Here is a 14,863-nt window from a genome sequence, read left to right as displayed (position 1 = left end):
TGCGAGAATCGGTAACTCTCGATCCTTCTTGAATAATGCATTGAGCGACTCTGCATTATTCGACGTCATCATGTTGTATCGACATCCTGAAAAATGTGACCGTGCCCAATGTTCAATCCCCATTTTGTTAGATAATCCCTTGTCAGGATTGATTTACTGGCAATTTCGACTATAAACTTATTACACTACTCAATACTGTAAGTTTCGACTACTTTTCTAAACAATGAAACGATGTTTTTGCTCCGATACCTAGTCTTCAAAATGCCTAGTATGTGGTACATGCAATACTATGATGTGTCTCGGGAAAAACTTCAATGATACCATTTATTATAGACTGTTCCTGTTCCTGATTAGTTTCAAAGGCAAAATCCTCAACTTCTCCGATCACTTTCCTCAGCTTTATAAAGAACAAAAGCATTGACTGATCATTCTCACTGTAGACTATGTCGAATGCAAGAGAGTAAATTTGAATGTCGGTATCTTGAAATGTAGCAATAATCAACTTGTCTTGCTATCTAACTTTCAGAGTTGTACCATCGACTAGAAATACGGGTCGCATTGCATTTCGAAATCTTCGTATGCATTGTCCAAGAGTCATGAACAAATATTTGAAGCAATTCTTTCCTTCCGAATCAATAAAAAATGTCGAGCGAGGATTAATTCTCCCCATATTATGACAATACCCACTTCACAAGTATGTTCCCGCGCATACTTACGAACAACAAAGAACTCATTTGTGTCCATCTTTGTCGCACTCAAACACCAATTGCAATTGTTGTCCACACAAATAATTGTGTATGTAGACTTGTTTGATTTTTTTACCTTAAACTCAAAATTATGTTTCATTGCAATTCGGTGCGCGGCTTCTTGCAAATCTCTTTTCGTGTCAAACAATTGATCGACATGTAAATCTTCATCATCAGGAACTACACGCGAACAATTAGAAGACCGTGTACTCGGCCCAGCATGTGAGCTCCCACCAGACTCATGTCTCTGTCTGGATAAAGTAATCAAATCCTGATTTGTAAATGGCCTTTCATCCTCGTTGTCTTGAACTTCCTCGTAAATCTTTCGTGTAACGGTGACATCATGGTGAGTAGCAACTGCCCCAAGAATAACCACATCATCCTCCCGAGCAATTCAATAGTATCCCAAAAATCATTCTCATTACGATCCTCTCCATCAAAAACTTCGTGTTCACCCTCGATGACATTTTTCTTCAGCAAACTTACGTAAATAGGAGTCGTCTTTCGACTTTGGTTCAATTGAATTAGATACTTTATTTGCGCTTCAGAAGTAACTTTTAAAGGTGGAATCGAAATTGTTGAATGCTTTTGAAATAAAAATCCCAATTCCATATCGTACTGAGAGGAATCGACGTTAAGCATGTTTTGTATTTCACTGTACATTTCTGTAAACGAAGTATTTTTTGTTATCGAAATAGCAGCAACCCATTCTCCTTCATTCGTCCATTTCCATTCCCATTGACCATTTTCTTTCCTTTGAAATTCGCCGAAATAACAGATTAGGACACATGCTTTTGCCATCTCTGCATTACGAATTAAAAATATCAGAACAAATTATCAGAAATAAAATTATCAGAATCGAGGGGCGGGGGAGTCTGCAAACGGAAGGTCGGGACGGTCTGGACCGTCGTTCAATCCGACGTTCCGGCGTCTGATCGGTGCCGGCCTGAACTTTGGCTCTAATATTATTTTTTCTACCATTTAAAAAAAATATACGACTTCAATAAAAATAAAATTAAATACTACGAAAAGATACTAACCGAATTGAAGTGCTGAAATTTAACTAAATTTTTCTGTTGAGGTTGATAACTGATAAGTTTATAAAATTTTGAGGTTGAAGTGGATGAAAAATGAAAGAGTTTTTATCGTGTTAGAGTAAACTGATGAAGAGACTGGCTTCGTTTTCAAATTTCAATTGAGAAGTGTTTGGATTTTTATTTGTAACTTAAGGATATTTTTGTCTTTTTACCATATTTCTATTTTTGTAATTATATAACTCATTTAAGGGCGTTTTTGTCTTTTACACAAGAAATGGCTATTGTGGTTAATGTTAGATTTTTATGGTTAAAATGGAAAATGGTTGGTTTGACAAAGCCAAACTTAAAAGTACCCCCATGATTTAGCCACATATACATGTAAGTTTACTGCATAACTCGTGCTAGACAAGAATTGACTCTCTTTACACTAGTAAAGTACTCTGCCTTATTTGAAAATTCAATTTTGCTACATGTATATCGTAATTTATACCTAACTTATCGAATTTATACTTGACACAATTTTGCATCATCTTTCACATCTTACATATTTAATTCAACCATCACAATCTTGCCACATCATCCATCTTTCAGAGCTAAATTGTGCAAAAATTGGAATAAAATAATAATTTATTAGGTAAACGGTAAACCTATGGGAAACTAATTAATGAGCAATTAATGCTTCAAGGTAACCCTACTTTCTAAATTACACATTGATATATTTTAAAAATAGTCAAATTGTCATTAAAAAATGAAAAAGATAAGGGATGGGGAAAATAGAAAGTGGTGTGGAATTAGTATTTTCTGCCTTCCCCCTATTTTTTTTCCAAAATGTATGTTGAAATAATATTTTGATGAAAAATCCGTGATTAAAAATAAATAAATTGAATTTGTGTGTAATGTTATTTTATTGAAAATTGTGTTATTGAAAAGAATATAGAGATATGCATTTTAAAAATAATGACAATCAAACTAGGGCTGAATTAGAAAACACAAAATGAATAAATAAGGTTTCATTCGCGCCACATCTCACCATGGCTTTCCTTGCTCGAATCAAAGGTTAAAATAATAAATGAAAATAAATTTTAAATTCAAGGTGGTCAAGTTAAATTGATTTCAGTTGAAGGATTGATTCACCAGGTTTTCATCTTGATTTTTAGCTCTAGTTCTTAGGTTATAAGTCAGATTGGCATCTAAACTTACCGGTAGATTCAGTCTTGTTGGTCCAATTTTCATTGCACTGCGATTACTCTTAACTTTTGTCAACATATGTGGTTGGCACAATGGTGAAGTGAGGAATCGATTTCATATGAACTTTTGTAAGTTTTCACGTTTAATGACTTAATTTTCAATTTTATCAATTATATATCTTTTTTCAATTTTATAAAACTTGCTACCTATCAAAGGTTTAATTAAAAAAAATGCTCACAAACTTTCTTCAAATGGTTACTTATTTAATGACCTAAAAAAAGGAAAAAAAAAATCATATTTCAGGTGTATTGTTTCCACTATTTCAAAAATCATGTAAATATTATGAAAATTCAAAATTTAGGTATATTATTAATTAATTAAAAATATTTATTAAATAAAGATAATAATCACAATTAAACGATTAATGGTCATAGATTCATAATTATAGGTCATATATTTATTTATTGGTTATATATTGTCAAATTAATTGGTCACAGAATATTTTGTGGTCACAAATAAAAATTTTTATAGGTCACAGATTATTTCGAGAGGTCACAAATCATTCAAATTACAAGTTACATTTTATTTACGTATCACATAGGTCACAAATAATTTTTTAGTTCAAAAACACCTAATATTTTGTTACAAATCAGCGAAATAATGGGTCACAGACACCAAAAAGTTGGTCACAAATTCCAAATAATTGGTCTCAGATTTCAAACACTTTCTCTATCGGTCCTGAACCAACACCAATCTTGATCCCAAATCACCACCACCTAATTGCAGCTTGCACCACACCACTGCATCACCAAACCCTATCCCGATCGCATTCCACTACAATACTTGGTCATAAACACCACACACCCCGCCACAACACCATCACAACCATTACCAACAACACCACCACCGCTACCCACCAGCCACAGCACCAAGCCAAGTCGGCAACCAGTCGCCACGTGCTCCCCCTTCAACATACCAACAATACTATACCACCACCACTGCAACCTAACCGCTACAGTAGCACCACCGCCACCAACAAAACACATCCCAAAATTACTCCACAATCACCATAAAATCAAATTCATAGCTGAAGACCACCCCAAAACCATGATAAACAATGGAAAACTACCCCAAAACCATGACTAAGCACTGAAGTGCGTGAGGCTGGAAAGGATGCTCGGATCAAGGTGTGTAAAATGAACGACAGGACACTGCTCACAGCGTTGCTACTCGCGACGGTCAATGGTGATGTAGCTGTACAGACGATCCATGGTAACACCGCTGCGTCGGAGATCCTCTTCCAATGGTGACGCCGCTATTGTTGAGAGAGGAGAAATTAGGGAGGAGAAGATATGTGACTGCGTGTTGAGAGAGAGAGATAGAAGAGTGAGACGGGATTGGGGAAATAATCACCTGCACCATTAACTATCGCAGCTTTGAGTTCACGGTGGTCTCCGGCAATGGGCGGCGCGCCAGATGTGTGGAGAGAGTGAGGAGAGAAGATGAGTGAAAATGAAAATTTTAGGGTTTGGAATTTGAATGGAAAAGTTGGGTACCTGATTTATGATTAAACAAACTTATTATCTGATTTTTGAAATGTAATTTTGAAATGCCTGGTTTTAGATAATTTCCACCTAAAAAAATGTATTTCATTCGTTAGGAAACTGTTTCGTTTCCTTCACGAAAAAAGTCCCTTTGCAAAAGGAAATTCCAATTGGCACTAATTTGATGCCAATTGGACATTTCCCGTTAAGGAAAGGAAATTCATTCCTAAAGAATGGCGAATGGAGAATATTTTCAAAGATGAGTTCTAATGATATGAATATTTTTGAGAGAGGCTTGATGCCCTGGACAAGGGGCTTGCTTGGAATAATTCCCTTGAACAACCCCCTGGTTTTGGGGAATGGAGAATATTTTCAAAGATGAGTTCTAATGAGATGAATATTTTTGAAAGAGGCTTGACACCCTGGACAAGGGGCTTGCCCCAATCTTTTTGGAATAATCCCCTTGAACAACCCCCGGGTTCTCGGGAGTTGTTCATGTAGCAAAGCCCAATCTTTTTAGTCCAGTAAGTAAGTACAAATTTCAAGAAATTTTAGTGACCATTTTATTTAATTAACTCGCCTATCAAATTTGGCGAGTGATTTTAATTTAAAGAAAATTTATAGATTTGGCCGTTTCTATTGCCATATACAAATTGCGTAACTATAACGGATGATTAAGTTTTTTTTATAGAGTTGAAAACTAATTCACTAATTAGAGTATTTCTAAGAGAATCAATGCTTAAATAGGTTTCAAGAGACTTTCTATTTTAACTTTTAAAAGTAGAGATTGATTTTGACTTTCCAATTTATCTCTATTTTTATTTTATAATGGTTGTATTTAATAATTTGCAATTTTTATTGCTCTATCTAAAAAGAAATATATTAATTAAAAATAAAAAATAATACTTTTTTTTTCGGGAAAAGTAAATTAAAAAGTCAAGATAGGAAGATTTTTTGAGTGTATTAAAAATTTCTTTTAAATTTAAAGATAATTTTTGTTATGCATGATGTGCTTTTTATAGAGAGAGACATTGGAAAATACTATTAGACAATAGGTTGAGGGCTAATGGTGCAATTTCTCTTTGCGTATGTGTATACAACTTGTTCTGTGAGAGTGGTCTTTAAATTTGGGAATACGCCGAACTGCCGAAAAAATTTGCTAGAAAGGATGACCCCCTCTTCCAGCTGCTGCGGATCCCGTCATGAATAAAAAATGCCGACCACTGTAGCTATATCTCTTCTGTCAAGCCGTCTGTCGACCATTTTAGCGCTGTAGCACGGTCCTTAAATTTGTAACAATGCTACGGTGACCAAATGTTTTTAAAATGACGGCTGATCGACACTCGTTATAGAAGGGATGCACTTCTTTTTTGGACTTATTTATTCACGCGAGCCCACAGACTATGAGAAGATGTCAATCATTATATAAAAAAAAAATTTAGTAAATAGTTTAATTGTTAAATTTGGCTGTCTGAACTATTTTTCATTGGCTGAACTGAAAGAGAAGGCCGCCCCAGTCCAAAAATCGTAGTGAGAGAAAGTAGTGGTGAAGAGAGTGGAAAAAAAATTAAAAAAAGGTTTTAAGAAAGCGTAGTTCGTTGAACTCTCAAAGGTCATTATTTTTCTTCATTTAGCTGCCTTTGACAACCCATTTAACGAAGATTCACAATTCATATTCGCATATAATATCAACTTCATCGAGAGAAAATGGGAAGACACTAATTTAGTACTCATAGATCCATTTCTTGGATACGAATACAGAGGGAGAACTGACTTTGAAGATATCTTTTTTGCAATTCTATTTTGATTTTGTGATTTTCAAGATTAGATTTAAAGGGTTGTCAAGAAACTTTACTATATGGAGAGAGTGATTTATCACTCCTCGAACCATTCTTGAATATGAATACAGGAGGAGGAAGGGCTGTAAAGAAAAATCTTGCCATTACTGGGTATTTATTATTATTACTATTATTATTTTTTATGATTTTCAGGATTAGATTTTAAACGGTTGTCAATAAATTTTGTAGTTGTTATAATGGAAAATAGTGGAGCACAATCATCGGAAGATCCGGCTCCGCCGCCGCCGCCAGCTGAGGAGCTACTGAAGAAGATCGAAGAACTAGAAATAGGCCATGCCCACTTGAAACAGGAGGTGTCTAAGCTCGTAAATTTATCAACACCGACTGCTCCAGGTGCTTCCGATCATCGTCCAAGGCAGAGGTCCCAATCTGTTTCGCCGCAGCGGGCGTCACGGAGGAGGGCCGGTGGTGGAGATGGAAGCGCGACGGTGGTGTGGAGGAGGGGTTTGGCCCCATTCCAGCATTCGTCGCCGTTGCAGAGAGAGAGTAATAGCAGGGAGATGGATCATGGGAGTGACGGTGAAGGACCGGCGGCGGTAAAGTTTACTGATAGGCAGTACTTGAATATATTGCAGTCTATGGGGCAATCAGTGCATATATGTGATCTCGATTATCAAATTATTTACTGGTGGGTCAATTGAACTGAAATTGGAAAGTTTAAATTTGTGTCTTTGTTTGATTGATTGTATTGCTTTTTAGCCGTGCTTAAAATCAGCTTTTTAGCATTTCTTGGTAGAGACATGCTGCCCAAACATCCTCAATGTCTGCTTTTTATAAGTTCAAAAGGATGCAAAAATGGAGTATTGATAACAAATTGAATGTTTTTAATGTGTTCACATTGCATAAACATAGATGATCAACGAGAACTTATTGGAAGTGAATTATTACTTGGATTTATTCAGAATTGTTATCATTTCAATGTAAGATTGAAATCTATAATAAATCTTTGCTGAATATGTTTGTATTGCTCAGGAATAGAAGTGCGGAAAATCTTTATGGATATTCAGCTGCCGAGGCTCTAGGGCAGGATGCTATTAAGCTACTAATAGACAATCAGGATTTTGCTGAGGCTAGTGACATAATGCATCGAGTGACCATGGGAGAGGGTTGGACTGGGCAGTTTCCTGTTAAAACTAAGAGAGGGGATAGGTTTTTAGCTGTTGCGACGAACACTCCTTTCTATGATGATGATGGCACTTTGGTGGGAATTATATGCGTATCGAGTGATTCCAGACCTTTTCTGGAAGCAAAAGCAGCAATGTCTAGGGGCAAAAGCTTGGAAACAGATTCTAGCTTTAGCAGGCCGAGAAGCGTTGCTTCATCCAAACTTGGCCTTGATCCTCAGCAGCCTATACAAGTAGCAATAGCCTCGAAAATATCAAATTTTGTAAGTATTCTAGTTTTCTTGTTTATGCTAATTTTACTCATGTAGCTTTTGTTGACTTCAAGAAAATCTTGAAATAGGCTTCTAAAGTGAGCAACAAGGTTAAGTCAAAAATAAGGTCTGGGGAGAATGGCTCGGATTTTGAAGGTGGAAGTGGAGATAGCCATCACTCTGATCATGGTTTCTTGGATGCAGCTTTCTCTGACCATAGGGAGGATGCGGCTTCTAGTGGAGCTAGTACACCCCGAGGAGATATGCATCCTTCTCCTGTTGGAGTGTTCTCCAGTGCCGGCCATGAGGAACACTCCCCGGGTAGGCCGTCCCGAGAATCTGGTGATGAAAGTGAAGGGAAACCGGGGATTTCGAAGATCATTACTTCGAATGCAGGAGCTTTGATTGGTAAGAAAGGTTTGTCTTGGCCATGGAAAGGGTTTGAACAAGATGATGGAACAGAAGCAAAGACTTCTCGTTTTGTCTGGCCGTGGGCACACAATGACCTAGAAAATGAGTCGGGTCAGCAAAAGAGTTCTGGAGCCACTTCAAAATTGGAAAATCCGCTTGCTGAAACTGATCAGTCGGCTAATAATGATGCTACAGGGTCGTGGTCCTCATCGGCCAATGTTAATAGCACTGGCAGTGTTAGTAGTTATGGAAGTACGAGCAGCAGTGCTGTTAATAAAGTTGACCTTGAGACTGACTGCTTCGATTATGAAATCTCGTGGGAGGACTTGACAATTGGAGAACAGATTGGGCAAGGTAAGTGCATTCCATGTTTACGTCTGTCTATATGTATTTTGTAATGCTTTGCCTATCTATACATCATCTAAGGTATTACATAAATTAAAATATCAAAGTTGCACTGGATGCGACTGCTGCTGCTATTTCATGTAATAGGGTTTTTGAAGGAACACGACCCAAGTTGTGATCTACTATTTTACCGTGCCCTTTCGTTTCCCTTTAGCTTTGAATTTCCATAAACATCTCACATCTTTCTTTAACTTGTGTGCAGGTTCCTGTGGAACTGTATATCATGCTCTGTGGTATGGATCAGTATGTTCTTTGGCTCCTCTTTTTGGTAATTTTGTATCTAGAAGAATGTATGAAAGTAATTAATTCACAAAATATTGTATATGATATAGGATTTCTAGCATTCTAATGACCTCCATCCTAATAAAAATTAATAATTAGGCACAATACGAGGAGATCATAACCCAACATTTTAACTAAATATTAGTTTATAGCGTTTACTTTATCCCTTTTTAGCCAAACGTGCAGTTACTCCTGCAACATGTGTTTTTATAACTCTAAAACTAGGAAGTTGTTCCAGCCAAGGAATATACTTGTGCATGTACAGTGTACAGTGCATTGTTTCTGAGATTATTAGTCTTGCTTTACTTCTAAAATATATTAGCTAAAATCACGAAATATGTCTTGTTGTCTAATTGAACAAATGATAATCTTAAGCAGGATGTTGCTGTCAAGGTATTTTCCGGACAAGAATATTCTGATGACGCAATATTTTCCTTCAGACAGGAGGTATTTATTTATATAAGCATAATGTTCAATTTTTCCTCTATTTTACTAGAGTTGTACTTTTATTTGTATTGGAAAGATTCTAGCCATCACATTGCAAAGAGCTACACGTTGTGGCTTAATTAGTATACTCTTTTTGGTAAAAAAGAGGAAGACTTCTTCTATAGTAGGTTCTAATCATGTGATACATGCTGTCTGACAATAATTGGTTTCATGGTAGAAGTATTGTGTTTTGTTGAATTGCATCTAAAATTGGACCATGTTTTGATGAGATGGTCGGTAAGTTATATTTGACAGTATTGGACAATATTAAGAAAGAAAAATAAACTAAAACTTTGTTCATTGTAGTGTCTAGTACCATCTAATACTATGTAGCAACCTAGAGAGGCCGAATGTACATTTTCTTTCAGTCTTGTTATGCATTTTATTGGTATTAATACCAAATAAGAAACTCAATTCACATTGGTAGGCATGTCCTTAAGAGTTCTTTGGGTTTTGAAGGTGTCACTTATGAAAAGACTTCGACATCCAAATATTCTGCTCTTCATGGGTGCAGTTACTTCACCTCAACGTCTTTGCATTGTTACAGAATTTCTTCCACGGTATATTCTACTCGTGCTATTCTTCCCTTTCTCTTCATTTTTGTTCCTTAATGCAATCTCACAGGTTCTTTATGTCAAGATTCAGTGTCCTTCCATTAACCATTTAGCAGATTGGTTTAATAATCTGTTCCCACCTTTCGTTTGATATAGTGGAAGTTTGTTCCGGTTGTTGCAAAGAAATACATCAAAAATGGATTGGAGACGACGCATTCACATGGCTTTGGATATAGTAAGTACCTTGAAACTTTAGGTATATTTCTGGAATGAATTTCTTCAACTCTAACAATACCTTATTTTTGGTAGAGGTAGTGAACGGTTTTTATCTTCACATTTCGTTGAACTCTTTCTTTAGCCCTTACGTAGGTTCTTTACTGCATTCTCTGGATATAATAAGGAATTCTAGAAAAAGACGTTTTCATTGGTTCATTAGAAATTTTTATATTTTTACAGGCACGAGGTATGAATTATCTCCATCATTTGAATCCACCTATTGTTCATTTTGATTTGAAGTCTTCAAATCTTCTTGTTGACAAGAACTGGGCTGTTAAGGTAAGCTTCACTTAATTCATGTGCTTTAGAAACTCTTGATGAGTTGAAAGCTAACTTGTGGTTTTGGACAGGTTGGCGACTTTGGTCTCTCACGTCTTAAACACGAAACGTATTTGACAACAAAGACTGGGAAAGGAACGGTATTTAATTGGCACAAAAACTCTTCTTTGTGGTTATATTGATAGAATCATTTAGTGTCTCGTATGCTTTATAAAAAGCTTTAAAAGATGATTGAGTACCTACTTATATATGGTCATGCAGCCTCAGTGGATGGCTCCAGAAGTTCTTCGTAATGAACCTGCAGATGAGAAGTATGGCTAAGTCAATAGTGATACTAAATCTGGCTTGATACTAATAAAAAGAGATGATCTTCTGGTTCTAAACTTTGCTTCTTCTTTGGAATGATCAGGGCCGATGTCTACAGCTACGGAGTGATACTTTGGGAAATTGCTACCCAAAAGATTCCTTGGGATAACCTCAACTCCATGCAGGTATAACTAGTATTTCTAAAATTTAGAAATCATATTGAATAACTTCCTGAAGTGGGTGAACTAAGTGCAACCGTCTTTTGCATGAATGACCAATTTTCTTTCTGAATTTTGCAGGTGATTGGAGCTGTGGGTTTCATGAACCAACGCCTCGAGATACCTAAGGATGTTGTTCCCCAATGGGCTTCTATAATCGAGAGCTGCTGGCATAGGTTTGTGTCTTGTTCATGCTTGCTGTCCAATGGATTTCTTTTTGCACAGAGTGGACGACTTTTGGTATTAGCCGTATCACCTTTCTAGGATTGAATGTCTTCCTAATGATTTATGACCAATCAAATTTAGAGTCTTTTCATGATCCATGACATCATATAATTTGGATGAGTAGATTTAATATAGTTATAGAAGAGAGTTTCTGATGGTGTTAGAGATGTTTGGAATTCAAATTCTTGGTGTCTAGAGTTGGTTAAGGTCATTTACTTCAGTCCCTCTCTTTAGTGATTGAAGTTCTTGACATTACGAACGATTTTTTGTTTCCAATGGAATACAATGCGTGTCTAGGTCGGAAATTTTAGCCTGGACTCTACTTGTTAATTCATAAAAAGTTTACTACAATTGGAGGGGGACATATAGGGCAAAAAGAAAGAATTTTAGTTTTTTCATTGAATTGCAATTGAGAAAGAATTTTACACGCCTCACAGAACAACAAACACAAATGACATGCCGTAAAAATCCTTGTTCACTTTGCGAAGCCTTATGTTAGGTATACCCAGCATGTCTAAGTTCGCATTATGGATGGTATTACACATATTTTGATCAATCGTGCTTGGTGTACGATGTTGGATGCCAACTCAGTTGATAACATGCCAAATGGCGCGTTGTCAATGGACAGCTTGACCAGCAACTTATTTTTTTAACCACTTATGCTGCTTGAATAGGGTTTTTGACAGGTGCTGCATCGGTAGCACTTGTGTGACTCCCATTTTTTTTTCCCTTCCAAATTGACCAATGAAATGTTGACAGATGCTGCGTCGGTAGCACCTGTGTGGCTCCCCATTTTTCCCCCCAAATTGGCCAATAAAATGTTGACACGTGTTTCTCTGGCTTTAAATCTTGTCACTCACCTTGTTTGTGTAGCAAATCTCTTTTTTGACCTACAGTTTTTTGCCAACTTATACATTGTCAACAATGTTGTCATCCAACATTATACAAATAGCTTAATTCAAATTCTGATTGCAGAGGCTAAACCTTCATATACCATTGTTACCTGTTCATTTTGCAAATTATCTGTTTTGTTGATCTCAGCGAACCACAGCGCCGTCCAACATTTCAAGAACTAATTGAAAGGCTTAAAGATATGCAGAGACAGTATGCCATTCAATTCCAGGTTGGCCGTGCAATTGCTGGGGATGGCAGCCAAAAAGAACTATAGCCCTTAGAAGCTGTGCATTTTTGACATCGAGTCGTGCTCATATTGTGTACAACCGATATACAACATTTCCAGAAAGTCTACGAGTTGCTGGCAAGAACATGGTTTTCGCGCACCATGTGAACACAGTAGTTGATGGATTCAAGAGTGTATAATACGTGAAAAGGTCACACTGAGAATGTGTGTAATTAACAGAGATCATGAAATTATTTTGGTGGTGCATCCAACTAAATGAATTGTATGTATGCTGTAACCATTTATTGTCCATTCGGTTTTGCAGAGTGCATGCATATTACTGATATAATTTGTGGATTAGTTAATGTTGGAAAAATCGAAATGTCGTTCTGAAAACAGTTTAAGATGGTGAAATGCTTTGGACAACTTACAAAAATACCCTTAAAATTAGGAGAGTTTTGAAAAATCATATGAAAAAATATTTGGAAGTAAAAAAATACTATGTAAATTAAAAAGTGACAATACCACATTTTTTTTTTATAAAAATTGTATCGCTTTTTTTTTTTTTTGGTTTAAAAAGTGACGCAATGTCACTTTTAAAAGTTTAGTACGACTTTTTTATTAAAAAATTACATACAATGTCACTTTTATTAAAAAAAGAAAAAGAAAAAGAAAAAAGAAAAAGAAAGAAGTGATGTTTGTCACAAAAAAAGTTACAGAAATTTCTAAAAGATGATTGAAAAAAAGTGATAAACACTAAAAAAAAGTGACAATTTTAAAAAGGTGAGAATTACACAAAAAAGTGATAAGCTTAAGAAAAGTGAAGAATTTAAAAAAGTGACACAAATTAAAACAAAATTACATAGATTCAAAAAGGTGAGGGGCATGAAAATCATATGTTAAATGTCACTTTTTTATTAAAAAATGACATATGATGTCACTTTTATTTAAAAGTGATGTTTGTCAGTAAAATAATGGTAGAAATCAATAATGTGACTAAAAAAAGTGATAAACACTAAAAAAAAAAAGTAACAAAAATTCAAAAAAAGTTGCACATTAAAAAAACTTGTATAATTCCCAATTTTTTACAATGTCTTCAACAACTATTTTATCCATCATCTACGAAGATAACCATTTCCTATATCTTCCTTCATGTTAGGGAAATACCTCAAATTGACCTAAATAAAGGAAGGATTTTTCAAAATAGCCTTTGACTTTTCTAAACATTTGGAACTACCTAAAACACCCTTAAACAAATATTAAAAAACAACCCTTTATCTAATATAAATCTTCTATTTAAGTCATTAAAAAATTAACAAATAATTTTTCTAAAAATTTGTGAGAATTATTAATGACTAATTATAAAATAGAAAAACCCAAATATAAGAGAGGACCATATAATATAAAAAAGGTTGTTAAAAATAAAAAAAGAAATTAAGTTTGAAAAAGAAATTGATAAGATAGGATATCAAGAACAATTATATGCATCACAAGAAATATTAAAATGTTTCAAAGAAAACTTATTAGAAAATTTTGTTAAAGGAATTGTTAGAACAATAATTATAAAAGATATACAAGATATCATAGATAAATTGGAAAAAAGGAAGAAAAATATTTCAAAATATGATATACCTTTTAGAACAGATATAGATATGATAACAGATATTGATATTATAAATTCTCAGACATTATTAGACTTTGAAGAATTACTTAAAAATCTATAAGAAGGCAAATAAAAAATAGATTAGTCCTTATCTTAAGATTTTATTTTAACAGTAAAATAAAAGAGTTTTTGGAATATAAAAAATTTTAGATTCATGGTTATTAGATTTTTAGATTATTGTTCGCTCATAGTAGCACCCGCACAGTTGGTATCAGAGCCATAGAGATTACGAGAGAAAATATAAAAAATAAAATTATGATTTTAGAAATTATTGAAACTTATAAAAATAGACTAAGGTACCAGGTAAAATATAGTTCTGACATAGAAGGTTATATAGAAGAAGATAATATAGTTGGAACATATAGTAAAGATATATAAATTAATTGTAAGATTTATTAAAGATAGACGTACATATGAAATAATTTGCGAAATATTTGAAAATGAGTTGTATCACAGAGAAATATATGAATCATCATAAGAATATAATGGAAAAAACTAAAAATATTTTAGATAGGAAGTTAGAAAGAATAAGATTAATAAATAATAAAATTTTAGATGAATTATTCATACCTGGAGAAATGACTAAAACTCAAGAAACACAGCTATTAAAGTTAAAACAAGAAAGGTATAAAGAAAAAGCAAGGTATTATGAAGAATTAAAAGAGCTAACAAATCTTGAAGTTATAAAACAAAAATATGATAAAATGATAAAATAGTGTAAAAATGCTGAGTGTATAGTATTTTATTATTGTCAATCAAAAAATCGATAAAATGTCAATCAGTGAATATATGGAAGAATTAAAACATCTAATAAGAACATTAATAAATGATGTACAAGAAATTAAGAAAGAAATAAAAGAAGCTAGAAATGATATAAATATATTGAAAC

At 34.5% G+C, this 14,863-nt stretch overlaps 1 protein-coding gene and 1 long non-coding RNA gene across 2 annotated transcripts; one reads left to right on the top strand and one right to left on the bottom strand.

Moving 5' to 3' along the window:
* Positions 1 to 3,510: 3,510 nt before the first annotated feature.
* LOC111371222 lies at positions 3,511 to 4,568 on the bottom strand. Its single transcript, XR_002698542.1, has 2 exons — positions 4,385 to 4,568; positions 3,511 to 4,286 (listed from the first exon to the last, which is right to left on the bottom strand). It is a non-coding gene; the product is annotated as an uncharacterized LOC111371222 (long non-coding RNA).
* Positions 4,569 to 6,041: 1,473 nt separating this feature from the next.
* On the top strand, positions 6,042 to 12,671 carry LOC111371533 (protein STRUBBELIG-RECEPTOR FAMILY 6-like). The gene is made up of 14 exons (XM_022993573.1): positions 6,042 to 6,464; positions 6,543 to 7,002; positions 7,347 to 7,761; positions 7,839 to 8,514; positions 8,768 to 8,808; positions 9,226 to 9,294; positions 9,793 to 9,893; positions 10,044 to 10,122; positions 10,344 to 10,442; positions 10,514 to 10,582; positions 10,704 to 10,753; positions 10,852 to 10,933; positions 11,048 to 11,142; positions 12,233 to 12,671. Exons 2-14 carry the CDS (start codon positions 6,551 to 6,553, stop codon positions 12,357 to 12,359), a joined length of 2,355 nt encoding a protein of 784 aa, XP_022849341.1. The 5' UTR covers positions 6,042 to 6,464; positions 6,543 to 6,550; the 3' UTR covers positions 12,360 to 12,671.
* The last annotated feature ends 2,192 nt before the right edge of the window (positions 12,672 to 14,863 follow it).

The sequence above is a fragment of the Olea europaea genome, chromosome 22 (assembly GCF_002742605.1).
Source record: "Olea europaea var. sylvestris chromosome 22, O_europaea_v1, whole genome shotgun sequence".
In the NCBI taxonomy this organism is placed as follows: Eukaryota; Viridiplantae; Streptophyta; class Magnoliopsida; order Lamiales; family Oleaceae; genus Olea; species Olea europaea.
This window is presented reverse-complemented; position numbering and strand designations above follow the sequence as displayed.

Coding starts and splice junctions, on each gene's coding strand:
- LOC111371533 (XM_022993573.1), top strand. CDS start 6,551: ATGGAAAATAGTGGAGCACAATCATCGGAAGATCCGGCTCCGCCGCCG. Junction 9,295..9,792: donor TATTTTCCTTCAGACAGGAG/GTATTTATTTAT, acceptor TGGGTTTTGAAG/GTGTCACTTATGAAAAGACT. Junction 10,754..10,851: donor AATGAACCTGCAGATGAGAA/GTATGGCTAAGT, acceptor TGGAATGATCAG/GGCCGATGTCTACAGCTACG.